Raw genomic sequence first — 17,926 nt, forward strand, 5'->3', positions numbered from 1 at the left:
TACCGCTGTCTGTCGGACGACCTGGTCTGAACAGCGTCCGACATGACAGAGACACTGTGGACGCCATTGGACCTGTGATCCGGCAGTGTCAGTCTTTTTAGGTGACCATAAAAGTGCGGTCCACCACAGTTTTGTGCACTTCTGAAAATGCTGAACAGAGACCAGATGGAGTCCAGAGTAATTCTGCTTCCTCATTATAGTGAGTGGATCCCTCAGGGGTTTCATCTGAATCACATCACTCCGAGATTTAGATGGAAACCCCAAAGTAAATGCTCAGCGTAGAGCGTTGGATGAATGTGACCCCAAACGTTATGTAAAATGTTCCCAATAAAAGCTTTAACTCAATGCACAAAAAAAGCAAGTCCCCACTCAGATCTGTCATCTGACAACTGAAGTATAGTGGGCATCCATGTTACTGGTAGCACAAAGGCTCTGGAAAAGCAAAATGGCTCCTCGACCCCCCAAAGAAATTCAGCAAATTCTGCACTCCCAATTCCAAATGCCCCCTCCCTTCTGAGCCTGAGTGTGTCTAACCCACATATAGTGCCCATATGTTTGGCATTTCTGTAGTGATGAGAACCTACCTGATTTACAGATGCATGTCTCCTGAAACATGAGCTGGGCATAACATACTGGTCACTATAATGTACTGGTCAATTTTCAGTCAGTAACATCTGCTATTGCTTATTTATGGAAAACAGCCATGGAGTCAAAATCATCACTACACCTGTAGATACATTCCCAAACGGTTATAATTTCCAAAATGGGGTCACTTGAGGTGAGATTCTGCTTTCTAGCACTTAGGGGATCTTTATTTGGAATCCGTAAACTATTTCTAAGAAAATCTGCGCTCTAGAAGGCAAATACCATTTTACCACCGTTTTCTTGGTGGTAAAAATGTAAATTATTTTTTCTTCACTGCCCAATGTTAGAAAATTCTGTGACACCCCTGTGATGTCAATATGATCACTGCACCCTTAGATGAATTCATTGAGAGGTTTAGTTTGTAAAATGGGGTTACTTATGGGGTTTCTGCTGTTCTGGCAAATCATGGGCTCTGCCAATGTGACATGGCACCCACAAAGCACTTCCCATCTAAGCGCCTTCCCATCTAAGCTTTGCAATGTGTTTCAAAAGTAGTTTTCGACCACATATGAGGTATTTGTGAACTCAGTAGAAATTGGAGAACTAATTTTGGGGTCCATTTTCTCCAGCTACCCTTATGAAAATACAAAACTTGGAGCTAAAAACATTTTTCTGGGAAAAATGTAATTTTTTGTTGTTTTTTTGTTACGGCTCAATGTTTTAAACTTATGTGTTGCGTCAGGCGTTTCAAGGTGCTCGCCACACACACACACACCTCACTCCAAAATGGGGTCACTTGTGGGGGGTTTCCACTGTTTAGGCATATCAGGGGCTCTCCAAATCGGACATGACGTCCGCTAATGATTCAAAGAAATTTAAAAATTATGCAGATGTCCAGTAGGCATGTGGGAAACGTTATTTATTTACCATTTTGTGTGACATATCTGATTTAAGGGCATAAAAATTAAATTTTGAAAATTTCAACATTTTCCCCAAATTTCCAATTCTGTTTTACAAATAAACACAAGTCCTATTGAAGAACTTTTACCACTATCATGATATGATGTACAATATGTCACAAAAAAATCTGACTCATTTGGATCCATTGAAGCGTTTAAAGTTATGACCTCATAAAGTGACAGTGGTGAGAATCGAAAAACTTGGCCTGGTCAGGAAAGTGAAAACAGGCTTTGGGGTGAAGGGGTTAAATGTATTTGCTTTTTTTGTGAGGATCTGTCATTAATTCTGTTGTTTTTTTCCTCACACCTCTGTATTGTGCTTTTCCTCTGTTGTTTCTTCTGGAAATTTATGACTAAAGTGACAGCTGGGTGTTACCAGTCACTGTGTAAAAATGTTGCGTCCCTAAGTGCACTGATCACACAATGTGGGACTGTCCGCTCACACAATGTGGGACTGTCCGCTCACACAATGTGGGGCTGACCGCTCACGCAATGTGGGGCTGACCGCTCACGCAATGTGGGGCTGACCGCTCACGCAATGTGGGACTGACCGCTCACGCAATGTGGGACTGACCGCTCACGCAATGTGGGACTGACCGCTCACGCAATGTGGGACTGACCGCTCACACAATGTGGGATTGACCGCTCACACAATGTGGGACTGACCGCTCACACAATGTAGGACGGCCCGATCACACAATGTGGGACTGACCGCTCACACAATGTGGGACTGACCGCTCACACAATGTGGGACTGACCGCTCACACAATGTGGGACTGACCGCTCACACAATGTGGGACTGACCGCTTACACAATGTGGGACTGACCGCTCACACAATGTGGGACTGACCGCTCACACAATGTGGGACTGCCCCCTCACACAATGTGGGACTGCCCGATCACACAGTATGGGACTGACCGCTCACACAATGTGGGACTGACCGCTCACACAATGTGGGACTGACCCCTCACACATTGAGGGACTGCCCGCTCACACATTGTGGAAGTGCCCGATCACACAATGTGGGAGTGCCCGATCACATAATGTGGGAGTGCCCGATCACACAATGTGGGAGTGCCCGATCACACAATGTGGGAGTGCCCGATCACATAATGTGGGAGTGCCCGATCACACAATGAGGGAGTGCCCGATCACACAATGTGGGAGTGCCCGATCACACAATGTGGGAGTGCCCGATCACACAATGTGGGAGTGCCCGATCACACTTCTCACACATCTTTCACCATCAACATCTGTTCCAAAAACTCATCATCCTGCTGACACCCCAATATGATGGCATATTTGTTCCTGTTAGGCTAGTTTCACATTTGCGTTTAAAAAGGAAACGCAGGTGGTTACATAGTTATTTATTATTATTATTAAGGTTGAAGGAAGACTGTAAGTCCATCTAGTTCAACCCATAGCCTAACCTAACATGCCCTAACATGTTGATCCAGGGGAAGGCAAAAAAACCCCATGTGGCAAAGAGTAACTCCACCATGGGGATATCTTTTTTTTTTTCTTGAGCCAAAAGCTTTACAAATGCAAAAGCAACATTATCAACAGCCCTTACGTGTAAAAAAAAAACAAAAAAAAACACAGCTTCGCTCTCACTTGTCGCTTTGGATAGAAGCAAAATAATAATAAAAAAAAAAAGTATTTTTCATATTAATCCAGTTAAAAAGGAAGCAAAATTTAGGAAGTCAGAATAAAGACTGAAATGATACGAGACAAGTCCTTGGGGGAAGCCTCTTGATAGGAATACAGATTTTAGAATTATTGTAAGATTTTATTTTTTTCGGAGGGGCAGAATGTCATATAACGGCGCCCCCCACGGTGCGCGGTGTCCGCCGCCTCTCAGCTTTGCTCAGTAGTGGATTCCCTTAACGTTAATAACGTGGTGAAAAAACGCATGTAAACGCGTGCAAACGCTGCGTTTTTTAGACGCATGCGTTGTCTCATGCGGTGTCATCGGTGTCATTGAGACCCATATATATATATATATATATATATATATATATATATATATATATATATATATATATATATTTATATTTACTTCAGCACGATATAGCAGAAAAGCCGATTGCCGGCTTTTCATTTCTCCTGCCTAAACCCGACATGATATGAGACATGGTTTACATACAGTTAACCATGTCATATCCCCCTTTTTTTTTGCATATTCCACACTACTAATGTTAGTAGTGTGTATGTGCAAAATTTCGGCACTGTAGCTATTAAATTTAAGGGTTAAATCGCGGAAAAAATTGGCGTGGGCTCCCACGCAATTTTCTCCGCCAGAGTGGTAAAGCCAGTGACTGAGGGCAGATATTAATAGCCTGGAGAGGGTCCACGGTTATTGGCCCCCCCGGCTAAAAACATCTGCCCCCAGCCACCCCAGAAAAGGCACATCTGGAAGATGCGCCTATTCTGGCACTTGGCCACTCTCTTCCCACTCCCGTGTAGTGGTGGGATATGGGGTAATGAAGGGTTAATGTCACCTTGCTATTGTAAGGTGACATTGAGCCAGATTAATAATGGAGAGGCGTCAATTATGACACCTATCCATTATTAATCCAATTGTATGAAATGGTTAAAAAAACACACACACAATATTGCAATGTATTTTAATGAAATAAACACACAGGTTGTTGTAATATTTTATTGCTCTCTCAATCCAGCTGAAGACCCTCGTTCTGTAACAAATTAAAAAAAAATAATCCAACAATATACATACCCTCCGTAGATCTGTAACGTCCCACGATGTAAATCCATCTGAAGGGGATAAAATATTTTACAGGCAGGAGCTCTGCTATAATGCAGCTGTGCTCATGCCTGTAAACCCCTGGGAATGAAGGTAATGTAGGTCAATGACCTGTAGTTACCTTCATTCGCGGTGACGCGCCCTCTGCTGGAAGTCCTCATGAACTGGAGCCTGGGAAAAGTTCCCACGCTCGAGTTCATATGAGGACATCCAGCAGAGGGCGCATCACCGTGACTGAAGGTAACTACAGGTTCCCACGCCAATTTTTTCCGCGATTTAACCCTTAAATTTAATAGCTACAGCGCCGAAATTTTGCACATACACACTACTAACATTAGTAGTGTGGAATATGCAAAAAAAAGGGGGATATGACATGGTTTACTGTATGTAAACCATGTCTCATATCATGTCGGGTTTAGGCAGGAGAAATGAAAAGCCGGCAATTGAATTACCGGCTTTTCACATATATCGCGCTGAAGTAAATATAAAAATATATAGATTTTCCATTACCTTGCATTGGGTTTCGTGTTTCGGCCGATCCCCGACCCCGACTTTTCAAGAAGATCAGCCGATTTCACTCGACTCGACTTTTGAGAAAGTTGGGTTTCGTGAAACCCGACTCGACCTCAAAAAAGGAAAAGTCGCTCAACCCTACCAGCTACCAATTAAGTAAATCAGGTGATGTGCATCTCTGTAATGAGGAGGGGTGTTGTCTAATGACATCAAAACTTTAGTGTTAGGGGTAGTGTTAGGGTTTGGATCCCTTTATCAACTTGATGGTGGGGGGTGGCTTATCAGTGTGTATTCTTGTTTTTTTCTATTGAAACGCATGCGTTTAAAACGCAACCAAACGCATGTGCTTAAAAACGCATGCGTTTACATAGACAGCAATACGTTTTTTTGCCGCAAAAAAACGCCTCTAGAAATACTACATGTTGCATTTCTGCAACAAAACGCAAGCATAGAAAAGACCCATGCGTCGTCAAACGCGGCAAAACGCATACAAAAAAATGCATGCGTTTTTAATGTTAAATATAGGGAAAAAACGCATGCGTTTTTTGCGCTAAAACGCAGCGGCAAAAAACGCAAATGTGAAACCAGCCTTACTGGACCTACTGTGTGGCCGTAAAATGCCTCCCTTTTTCCTTCTAGAAGGTAAAAATTGCCCCTGAAAATATTAATGCCCTGTAGAAAACAGTGCCCACATTTTTCCCCATACAAAATAATGATCCCGCCCCCGTGTGCTACTTTAACATACACAATTTTCCTGAGTGTCTATAACAATAAGTGCCCACTCAGCATTTAATGTCTCCTGAGTCACCCCCTGTACAGTAACAAGGTCTTCTGAATCCCCTCCTTATACTTTAATAATGTCCCCTGTGTTCATCCATGCACAGTATTAATGTCCCAAGTTTCCCCCCTACAGATCGTAGATGCACAGTATGATGTCTGTCACTGTAGTCCCCACACTGATTGATGGCCTCACATTAGTCACCAAAATGTATGATGGCCCCCACAGAAGCTCACACACTGTTTGATAGTCCCAACAATACTCCCCATACTGTATTATGACCCCCACAGTAGCCGCCAACCTGTATGATGGCCCCTACATTATATGATAGCCCCTACAGTAGCACCAACACACTGTATGATCACCCCCTCACCGTATGAAGTCCCCCACAGTAGCCCTCACACGGAATGATGTCCCCCATATTAGCCCTCACTCTGTATAATTGTGCCCACAGTAGCCACCACACTGTATGATCGCCTCTCTACTATATGATGATCTCCACACCACTTGGTAGGGAAGATGTACAGCAACAGATCCAGAGAGGTAAGTGTTAAAAGCACTATTTATTAATAAAAGATTTAAAAAAAAAAAGTTTTTCAAAATTTTTTAGTATGATGTTAGTAAAAATTGCACATCCCTGGGAATGCACCAGACTGACGCGTTTTGAATTGCTTGTTCATAGTCATAGTATGATATACCATACAATGACTAAGAACAATTAGTGTTATGTTGGGCTGGTGGTTAGGAGCACTAGAAATGACCAGATGAGCAAACTAGCAATACAGGACGAGCTCTGGGAAGTGGGAGCTCTGCTGACCGCAACCCCTAATCCTATCACAACAACTAGAAATAGCCGTGGAGCGTTCCTGACTCTGCCTAGACGCCTCTTCACAGCCTAAGAGATAACTACCCCTAAAGATAGAAATTACAGCCTACCTTGCCTCAGAGAAATTCCCCAAAGAAATAGGCAGCCCCCACATATATTGACTGTGAGTTAAGATGGAAGTCACAAACACAGGAATGAAATAGGTTTCAGCATAGGAGGCCAGACTGAACTAAACAGACAGGATAGAAAAGGTATATTTGCGGTCAGCATAAAAAACTAGCAAAAAACCACGCAGAGTGTGCAAAAGAAACCACCGCACCGACTCACGGCGCGGTGGTGCCACTCTGCATCCCAGAGCTTCCAGCTAACAAGATTAAATGTAATAGCAAGCTGGACAAAAACACAGTGGTAACAAATAAGCTAGCAGGGACTTAGCTTTTGCTGAAGTAGACAGGTCATCTGAAAGATCCAAGAGAACTGAACCAGTACTAGGACATTGACAGCTGGCATCAAGTAACGATCTGAGTGGAGTTAAATAGAGCAGCCAGCCAAGGCCTGAACGAGATCAGCTGGAGAAGGAATCTCAGAACCAGCAGCTCCACTCACAGCCACCAGAGGGAGTCCATGAACAGAACTCGCCGAAGTACCATTCATAACCACAGGAGGGAGCTCGAGAACAGAATTCACAACAGTACCCCCCCCCCCCCCCCTTGAGGAGGGGTCACCGAACCCTCACCAGAGCCTCCAGGCCGCTCCGGACGAGCCAAATGAAAGGCACGAACAAGATCGGCAGCATGAACATCAGAGGCAACTACCCAGGAATTATCCTCCTGACCATAACCTTTCCACTTGACTAGGTACTGAAGTTTCCGTCTCGAAATACGAGAATCCAAAATCTTCTCCACCGCATACTCCAACTCCCCCTCAACCAACACCGGGGCAGGAGGATCAACGGAGGGAACCATAGGAGCCACATATCTCCGCAACAACGACCTATGGAGCACATTATGGATGGCGAAAGAAGCTGGAAGGTCCAAACGAAATGACACAGGATTAATAATTTCAGAAATCTTATAAGGACCAATGAAACAAGGCTTAAACTTAGGAGACGAAACCTTCATAGGAACAAAACGAGACGACAACCAAACCAAATCCCCAACACGAAGTCGGGGACCAACACAGCGACGGCGGTTAGCGAAACGTTGAGCCTTCTCCTGGGACAATGTCAAATTGTCCACTACGTGAGTCCAAATTTGCTGCAACCTGTCCACCACAGAATCCACACCAGGACAGTCCGAAGGCTCAACCTGCCCTGAAGAAAAACGAGGGTGGAAACCAGAATTACAGAAAAAAGTCGAAACCAAAGTGGCCGAGCTGGCCCGATTATTAAGGGCGAACTCAGCCAAAGGCAAGAAGGACACCCAATCATCCTGATCAGCAGAAACAAAGCATCTCAGATATGTTTCCAAAGTCTGATTGGTTCGTTCGGTTTGGCCATTTGTCTGAGGATGGAAAGCTGAAGAAAAAGACAAATCAATGCCCAACTTAGAACAAAAGGACCGCCAAAATCTTGAAACAAACTGGGAACCTCTGTCCGACACGATGTTCTCCAGAATGCCATGTAAACGAACCACATGCTGGAAAAACAATGGAACCAAATCAGAGGAGGAAGGCAATTTAGGCAAAGGTACCAAATGGACCATCTTAGAGAAGCGATCACAAACCACCCAGATAACTGACATCCTCTGAGAGACAGGGAGATCTGAAATAAAATCCATGGAAATATGCGTCCAGGGCCTTTTCGGGACCGGCAAGGGCAAAAGCAACCCTCTGGCATGAGAACAGCAGGGCTTAGCCCGAGCACAAGTCCCACAGGACTGCACAAAAGAACGCACATCTCGTGACAAGGAAGGCCACCAAAAGGATCTAGCCACCAAATCTCTGGTACCAAAGATTCCAGGATGACCAGCCAACACCGAACAATGAACCTCAGCGATAACTCTACTAGACCATCTATCAGGGACAAACAGCTTCTCCACTGGACAACGGTCAGGTCTATCAGCCTGAAACGCCTGCAGCACCCGCCGCAAATCAGGGGAGATGGCAGACAAAATTACCCCCTCTTTGAGAATACCAGCCGGCTCAGGAACTCCCGGAGAATCAGGTACAAAACTCCTTGAAAGGGCATCAGCCTTCACATTCTTAGAACCCGGAAGGTACGAAACCACAAAATTGAAGCGGGAGAAAAACAGCGACCATCGAGCCTGTCTAGGATTCAACCGCTTGGCAGACTCGAGATAAGTCAGATTCTTGTGATCCTTGAAGACCACCACACGATGTTTGGCTCCTTCAAGCCAATGTCGCCACTCCTCAAACGCCCACTTCATAGCCAACAACTCTCGATTACCCACATCATAATTGCGCTCAGCAGGCGAAAACTTTCTAGAAAAGAAAGCACATGGTTTCATCAGAGCCATCAGAACCTCTTTGAGACAAAACAGCCCCTGCTGCAATCTCAGAAGCATCCACCTCGACCTGAAACGGGAGCGAAACATCTGGCTGACACAACACAGGGGCAGAAGAAAAACGACGCTTCAGCTCCTGAAAAGCCTCAACGGCCGCAGAGGACCAATTGACCACATCAGCACCTTTCTTGGTTAAATCAGTCAATGGTTTAACAACACTAGAAAAATTAGCGATGAAGCGACGGTAAAAATTAGCAAAGCCCAGAAATTTCTGAAGGCTCTTCACAGAAGTAGGCTGAGTCCAATCATAAATGGCCTGAACTTTAACAGGGTCCATCTCGATAGTAGAAGGGGAAAAAATGAAGCCCAAAAATGAAACCTTCTGAACTCCAAAGAGACATTTAGACCCCTTCACAAACAAGGAATGAGCACGAAGGATCTGGAACACCATTCTGACCTGCGTCACATGAGACTCCCAATCGTCCGAAAAGACCAAAATATCATCCAAATATACAATCATGAATCTATCCAGGTACTTCCGGAAGATGTCATGCATAAAGGACTGAAACACAGATGGAGCATTAGAAAGCCCGAATGGCATCACCAAGTACTCAAAATGGCCCTCGGGCGTATTAAATGCTGTTTTCCATTCGTCGCCCCGTTTAATACGCACAAGATTATACGCCCCTCGAAGATCTGTCTTGGTGAACCAGCTAGCTCCCTTAATCCGAGCAAACAAATCAGACAGTAGCGGCAAAGGGTACTGAAATTTGACGGTGATTTTATTAAGAAGGCGGTAATCTATACAAGGTCTCAGAGAACCATCCTTCTTGGCCACAAAAAAGAACCCTGCTCCCAACGGTGACGACGACGGGCGAATATGCCCTTTCTCCAAGGATTCCTTTATATAACTCCGCATTGCAGCGTGTTCTGGCACAGATAAATTGAACAGTCGGCCCTTCGGAAACTTACTACCAGGAATCAAATTAATAGCACAATCGCAATCCCTATGAGGAGGTAGGGCACTGGATTTGGGCTCATCAAATACATCCCGGTAATCTGACAAGAACTCAGGGACTTCAGAAGGATGGGAAGACGAAATAGACAACAATGGGACATCCCCATGTACCCCTTGACAACCCCAACTGGATACAGACATTGATTTCCAATCCAATACAGGATTATGGACCTGTAGCCATGGCAAACCCAAAACGACCACATCATGCAGATTATGCAACACCAAAAAGCGAATATCCTCCTGATGTGCAGGAGCCATGCACATGGTCTATTGAGTCCAGTACTGAGGCTTATTCTTGGCCAAAGGTGTAGCATCAATTCCTCTCAATGGAATAGGATACTGCAAGGGCTCCAAGAAAAAACCACAGCGCCTGGCAAACTCCAAGTCCATCAAATTCAGGGCAGCTCCTGAATCCACAAATGCCATAACATAATAGGACGACAAAGAGCAAATCAGAGTAACGGACAAAAGAAATTTTGGCTGTACAGTACCAATGGTGGCAGACCTAGCGAACCGTTTAGTGCGCTTAGGACAATCAGAGATAGCATGAGTGGAGTCACCACAGTAAAAACACAGCCCATTCTGAGGTCTATATTCTTGCCGTTCAGCTCTGGTCAAGGTCCTATCACATTGCATAGGCTCAGGCTTCTGCTCAGAAAACACCGCCAAATGGTGCACATTTTTGCGCTCACGTAAGCTTCGATCGATCTGAATGGCCAAGGACATAGACTCCTTCAGACCAGCAGGCGTGGGGAATCCCACCATAACATCCTTCAGGGCTTCAGAAAGACCCTTTCTGAAAATTGCCCCCAGGGCACACTCATTCCACTGAGTAAGCACAGACCACTTTCTGAACTTCTGACAATATACCTCCGCTTCATCCTGACCCTGACACAAAGCCAGCAAAAATTTTCTCTGCCTGATCCACTGAATCTGGTTCATCATAAAGCAATCCAAGCACCAGAAAAAACGCATCTACATTACGCAATGCAGGATCTCCTGGCGCAAGGGAAAATGCCCAGTCTTGAGGGTCGCCACGTAGCAAAGAAATAATGATTTTTACGTGCTGAATGGGGTCACCAGAGGAGCGGGGTTTCAAAGCAAAAAACAGTCTACAATTATTTTTGAAATTCAGGAACTTAGATCTATCCCCAGAAAACAAATCAGGAATTGGAATTCTGGGTTCTAACATCGGGTTCTGAACTACATAATCATGAATGCTCTGTACCCTTGCAGTGAGTTGATCCACACAAGAGGACAGACCTTGAATGTCCGTATCTACACCTGTGTCCTGAACCACCCAGAGGTTAAGGGGAAAAGAAATACAAAACACACTGCAGAGAAAAAAAAATGGTCTCAGAACTTCTCTTATCCCTCTATTGAGATGCATTAACACTTTGCAGGCCATCTGTACTGTTATGTTGGGCTGGTGGTTAGGAGCACTAGAAATGACCAGATGAGCAAACTAGCAATACAGGACGAGCTTTGGGAAGTGGGAGCTCTGCTGACCGCAACCCCTAATCCTATCACAACAACTAGAAATAGCCGTGGAGCGTTCCTGACTCTGCCTAGACGCATTTTCACAGCCTAAGAGCTAACTACCCCTAAAGATAGAAAATACAGCCTACCTTGCCTCAGAGAAATTCCCCAAAGAAATAGGCAGCCCCCACATATATTGACTGTGAGTTAAGATGGAAGTCACAAACACAGGAATGAAATAGGTTTCAGCATAGGAGGCCAGACTGAACTAAACAGACTGAGGATAGAAAAGGTATCTTTGCGGTCAGCATAAAAAACTAACAAAAAACCACGCAGAGTGTGCAAAAGAAACCACCGCACCGACTCACGGCGCGGTGGTGCCACTCTGCATCCCAGAGCTTCCAGCTAACAAGATTAAATGTAATAGCAAGCTGGACAAAAACACAGTGGTAACAAATAAGCTAGCAGGGACTTAGCTTTTGCTGAAGTAGACAGGTCATCTGAAAGATCCAAGAGAACTGAACCAGTACTAGGACATTGACAGCTGGCATCAAGTAACGATCTGAGTGGAGTTAAATAGAGCAGCCAGCCAAGGCCTGAACGAGATCAGCTGGAGAAGGAATCTCAGAACCAGCAGCTCCACTCACAGCCACCAGAGGGAGTCCATGAACAGAACTCGCCGAAGTACCATTCATAACCACAGGAGGGAGCTCGAGAACAGAATTCACAACAAATTAGGTCGTAACGCGTCAGTCTGGTGCATTCCCAGGGATGTGCAAATTTTACTAACATCATATTAAAAAAAATTTGAAAAAGGATAAAAAAATGTTTTTTTTTCAATAAATAGTTGTTTTTAACACTTACCTCTCCGTTTCTGTTGCTGGAGATCTTCTCTACCAAGTTGTCTTCATTTCCTGCTGCCGACACAGGCTCTCATGTCCTCTCGCTACGGGAGGACTTCAGTTTATGGGTGAGCTAGATAACCATTTTTTCTATGTGAATAACCCCCACACAGTATGATACATCCACACTGTATGATGCCTCCTTAGTAGCCCTCACTCTGTATGATGGCTCCTAGAAACACCCCACTATGTCCAATGCCACTCTTAGTAGCCCTAACACTGTATAATGTTCCACTAATTAGCCCCCACTCTGTATTATGGCCCATTTAGTAGCCCTCACTCTGTATAATGCCCCCCCCCCCCAGTAGCCCCAACACTGTATGATGACCTCACTCTGTATGATGGCCTTTGCTCAGTAGACCCCACACTTTTTTGAACCACTTAGCAGCTTCCACGATGTTTGCCTTACAGCCTCTTTGTGCACCCATACTATTAGATCAGCACTCCTGGCTAGCACAAAGAGCCTGGTTACATCCTGCCTAGAAATAAAAAAAAAAATTCTGTATAATATGTATGGTCTATATTTTGACCAAAATACGCACAGTCGCATCCCACATCAAGGTTCTTCACTGTCTTATGAGTCCCTTCTCTAAAATCAACAACAAAACACAGTAAAAGATCTAATAGTATGAGCGTCACTGAAAGCCGGACGCTGTGCACTACATCTATGTGACTGGTGCCCTACATGCCTTATAAATACCATGAATTGCTAGTTGTGTGTGATGGTTGCACGTGTGCTGCTCTCGCCTTAAGGGTATGTGCACACGCTGCGGATTTTGCTGCGGATCCGCAGCGTTTCCACAGCTGCGGATCCGCAGCGGTTTCCCATGCATTTACAGTACCATGTAATGCTATGGGAAATGAAATCCGCAGTGCACATGCTGCGGAAAAAAACGCGCGGAAACGCTGCTGTTTATTTTCCGCAGCATGTCAATTCTTTGTGCGGAATCCGCAGTGGTTTTTCACCTGCTCCAATAGGAAACTGCAGGTGAAAAACCGCAGCAGAAACCGCAATAAAAACCGCGATAAATCCGCAGTAAAAACCGCAGCGGTTTTGCACTGCGAATTTATCAAAAACGCTGCGGAAAATTCCGCAATGGAATCCGCAGCGTGTGCACATGGCCTTATCATGGGGCTGCTGCATCCTGCAGTGTAGTTTTCTGTCTGACCTCACAAGCAATCTTCTGGATGAATTGGAAAAAAAATCCGACTCTGTCCAAGATCTTGCAGAAAGTCTTCCATAAAGAGTTGAAGCTGTTTTAGATGCAAATGTAGGTGTAATAATGTATATGTGTCCAGAGTGTGTATGGATATGGACAGTGAAGAATTGCTGTGCACAAAGGGTGATGTTACAGTCGGGGCATCGTACTATGTAAAGGAAACTGTTTCTGCTGCATGGATTTCAGCCTTTGATTTGGCAGAGAACTATTCCTGAAGGCTACATGAAGTTAGCTTAGTTTTAGTGTGGCCAGATGATCAATCAGATGTGCTTTGTCTGCCTTTCTGAAATCGCCGCAGTGTAATGGATGAAGCTGCTTTGCATTTGGATTACGGTTAAGGAAACCTGTTTCCCTCTGCCAACTCGTGTCAACAATCAATCTGAAGCTATCAGGGCTACAGTATATCATGTCCTCTTGATTTCCCATTAGGATGCCTTTCTACCCATTGCCGTCAGTTATCCTTTGTCTTAATAAAGCTGTCGTCTTTCCGTTTTACCCTTCAGGCGGAGATTCACGACCTCCTTTGCACTAATTTGATCGTACATTCTCTTCTTCCTTCTGCCATTCTTCTGACTCACCTTTCCTCAGCCTTTCAATCGCTCTTATTTTATTTTGTTCTTGGCCTCTCGAGTTCTTGTCATGTTTCTTTCACATCTCTAGCCCTTTATTCTCATTGCTAAAGAAAGGTGAATTGTTTGTATTGCTTCTAAATGTATTTCCAAGGCTAGCCCTGTACAGTCTGTAATTATCAGAAAGAAATTCTACAGTTTACCGTAATTGATGCCAGAGTGCGAGAAGGTTATGCCACGCTGACCTGCAAATGGGAGGAACGCTTTTCTCTCTTGCTCTCATATTTGTTCTCCGTTGACTCTACTCTTTGACTTCTGCTTGTCCATGAACTATGTTCTATCTCTCCTGGTTTTATTCTTCATAAAAAGCTGTTGTGCAAGGCTGTGCTTGGCTCTTTTCCCCCGTTCCTGTGCACTACCTTCTAATGTTGCACCTTCTAGCTGCCTCTTCGTTCTCATTGCTCTCCGCCCAAGCAAAGGTTATTTTCAGTGATCTTCACCTGTTGTTTTTCTCCATGCGTTCATGAGCGAGTGCATTACCAGTTGTTATTTTCATCTTTCTGCCATATAGTTTCATTTATTGCTTTACCTTTTACATGGCAGAAATATATGACCAATGGTGTTCTACGCACATATGACTAATTAGTAATTGTTTGGTGGAAATTTGGAAACGTACATTCGAAACACATTTCCAAAGTGAATGCTAGCAGAGCAATAATACAAATTTAAAAAAAAAAAAATGTCCCCAAATTGTTTATTTTAGATTATATTTATAGGTCTATATTTATACTATCATATCTTTTTTTTCTTTGAAATATAAGCACTAAAACATACGGTACTTGTTTGGAGAGATGACAGGTTCTATCTAAAGGTTACCTGACATGTGGTTAAAAAATAAAACTGACCAGAACTTTAATGCTTTCTTTTTTATGTAATTTCAGAGCCCTCTGTTCCCTGCAATTGCCACTCTCAGTGCTCAAACAAATGACCCTAGATCTCAGTCCAATCACAGACCATAATGCATGGTTTCCCCACTGCACCATGACCGTTTCATATATTTGTATGAGGTTGCCAGGCGTGGGTCGTGAATTGTGGTCTGTGATCGGACCGAGATCCGCGTACGTCTGCGTGGAAAGTGTTATTAATGAATAAACTGACAATTGGGCCTCTGTCATCACCCAGTTTCGCACCTGCACACAATGACAGGTTTTGTGTTCATGGCTCCGGCAGTGTCCGTGTGTGCAGGACTGAGAACTCCATTCAGGCAGCGCTCCAAAGTGAGTGTGGTCAATTGACATAAGGGTAATTGTGGAGGATTGCAATTTAGGTGGCGGAATGGTGCACTGAGCCCTTGGCCATGCCAAGCCCCCTAATTTGCTTATCTAATAAAACGTTTTTTATATAAAGTCTACACTACAAGTATGAGTAGGAATGTGTTGATGGATTGATTTGGGTTTTCGGGGTGACAGTCTCCCTGTAAGCTCCTGAATGGTTATGAGATGAGAGGTCACTGTAGATGTATGAATGTATAACTAGGCAGGTTAAAGCTCAATAAAGTTCAGTGTCGGCCATTTTTTAAATCTAAAAATGACATTTAGTCTCTATTGTTTAATATTATTTTCCATAGTTTACTGAGTATATGCATTTTTGTTTGTTAGAATTCCGCCAAAAAAATGCTACTGATGGCGGAAAACCCAACTATGGCTGTCAAGTCACTGTCCAGTCTGAACAGGAAAAGCAGCTCATGAGGCAGTATCGGCGAGAAGAAAAACGCCATGCCAAGCGAGAAAAACGAGTCGGCGAGGAAGGAGAGATTTCTGGTGAAGGACTAATAGGCTTTGATCCGAAGGAACTGCGGATGCAAAGGTAATAAATGCCAAAAGCTGAAAAATGTTTCAGCTGTAATTGGTACTTTAATGTATCCTAATCATTTATTTTCTTTAAGTTCAGCTTTTGGAGATTAAATGATTCCAACTTCAGGTCACGTCTTAGCACAAGTATAGAATATTTTTTCTTCTCTATGAAAACCTAATTTTCCAGGATAAGGAAGCAGTGATCTGCTTAATTAGAATCTGCTTGGTCGCTTTCCCGCGGTTTAGAAATGCAGATTAAGGAGGTAAGCTATCTTCCTTAGGTGCTCTGTACACACCACTAGTTTAAGATTTATGAAGTCTGTACTAAATGCATTGAAACTATCTGTTTTCCCTCTGGAGATTAATGGTTGCTATTTTCTATGTTGTCATCTTGAAATATAGGGAAAAAAGGGAAAGCAAATAAGGCGTTGCATTGCTGCAGTGAAGGAAAAAAAAACCTAGCCTTGTTGGCTTTTTAAATATTGAGCCCATAAAACGTGTGATCTCTACATTGTTATGTGGCGGAGAGTGGGGACAACAGCACTGTAAATAAGAACGTCTCCCGCGGTTATTGAGTTGCCAATGCCTACAAATTCTACCTATAATTTGCTGCAATTGGTGCTGGGAGAGCGTCTTCATACTCGCTCGCTGACCTCTTTGTCTTAAAGCAGGTGAATTGCTAAATTGACTGTGACACTGACACCAGACTGCTGCATAAACTTCCACCTCTTCCCTGCGCTTGATCTTGTTAGGGTCACTCCAGAGACCTCATTCTATGCAAAAATATACTTCTGCCTTAATATCATTCAGCAGCTTCATGTCTCATTGTGAATCTCTGAATATCCTGGAGGGTGCCAAGCAGCTATAAATGGTCACATAATAGGGTTTGCAGGCTCACATTGCATTTTGTTTGGTCTTTTCTACCTTTTCAGATGTATTCTCCTTTTGAGCAAAATTGTAACTCGCTGCAGAAAAATCTGTTTGTTATCAGGCCACAGTAACATAGATGAAATCTGTGTGTCTTGCAGGTGCTGAAAAATGTTCTTTTTCTTCTGAAGGCTTATTTTTATTCCAGCACACATTTTCTGTACTTCCATGTGTACTTTTATTTCTTTTTTTATATATATATTGTAATCTTTTATTCATTGTCCCAGACCCAGCAATAGTTTGTCTTGATCACAATTCCTTTATTCTCGTTCTCTTTTTTCCTACAGGGAACAGGCACTTTTGAATGCCCGGATTGTGCCCATTCTGGGCAGAGAAAGGGACTATGGTGAAAGATTTGTGTTTCCACATGTTTATGACTCGTATGCTGAAGCCATGAAAACGTCTGCGTTTGTCGGTGGAGCAAAGGTATGCTTACAGCTCCTGCATGTTTTTTTATTCTACCTCAATGCGTAAAAAATCTATTTGACTAATGGTATGATATATTTTCCATTTCTAGCTGCTTTTGCCAGAAGGTATCCAAAGAGAAAACAACAAAATGTATGAAGAAGTTAAGATCCCCGTCACTGAACCAATGCCTATTGGTTTGGAAGAGAAACCAATCTTCATTAAAGACCTAGATGAGGTTTGTGTGGTTATTTCCATTATTATTATTATCTGCAGATAAAATTCAGTTTGGTTTGACACCACGATACTCCTAATTAGCAATATTTATTTCACAGCCGCCTTTTCAAAAATGTTACTAGTACATTCTAAGAATCTAGTGTGCTCCACTATTCATGACCCCATCTATTTGGCAGAGAAAATACAAGCCTTTGGTCCGTTTTATGCTCATTGCTAGGTGTGTCTATAGTCTAGATCCCAAATCATGTTGTATGATGGATTAAACTAAGGCTATGTTGACACTTATTTTCTGCCATGAGTTTGTGGGGTTTCCCCTGAATCCCCTGAACAAGCATGATTCAGCGGAACCCCCAACTGGACCACAGACTTCATTACTCATACTGAGTTCAAATTAATAGTTTGTGTATTTTTTTTTTTAAAGTGTC

The 17,926-nt window shown here is 43.5% G+C and overlaps 1 protein-coding gene across 3 annotated transcripts in view; it reads left to right on the forward strand.

Moving 5' to 3' along the window:
- Positions 1-17,926, forward strand: part of ASCC3 (activating signal cointegrator 1 complex subunit 3) — an 824,578-nt gene that overhangs the window by 129,673 nt on the left and 676,979 nt on the right. For all 3 annotated transcript variants that reach the window (XM_077289661.1, XM_077289659.1, XM_077289660.1), the window contains exons 6-8: positions 15,738-15,945; positions 17,147-17,285; positions 17,377-17,502. In XM_077289661.1, coding sequence (XP_077145776.1) covers positions 15,738-15,945; positions 17,147-17,285; positions 17,377-17,502 — 473 coding nt within the window. The remainder of the gene's footprint in view (positions 1-15,737; positions 15,946-17,146; positions 17,286-17,376; positions 17,503-17,926) is intronic.

Source organism: Ranitomeya variabilis, chromosome 2 (genome assembly GCF_051348905.1).
Source record: "Ranitomeya variabilis isolate aRanVar5 chromosome 2, aRanVar5.hap1, whole genome shotgun sequence".
Lineage (NCBI taxonomy): Eukaryota > Metazoa > Chordata > Amphibia > Anura > Dendrobatidae > Ranitomeya > Ranitomeya variabilis.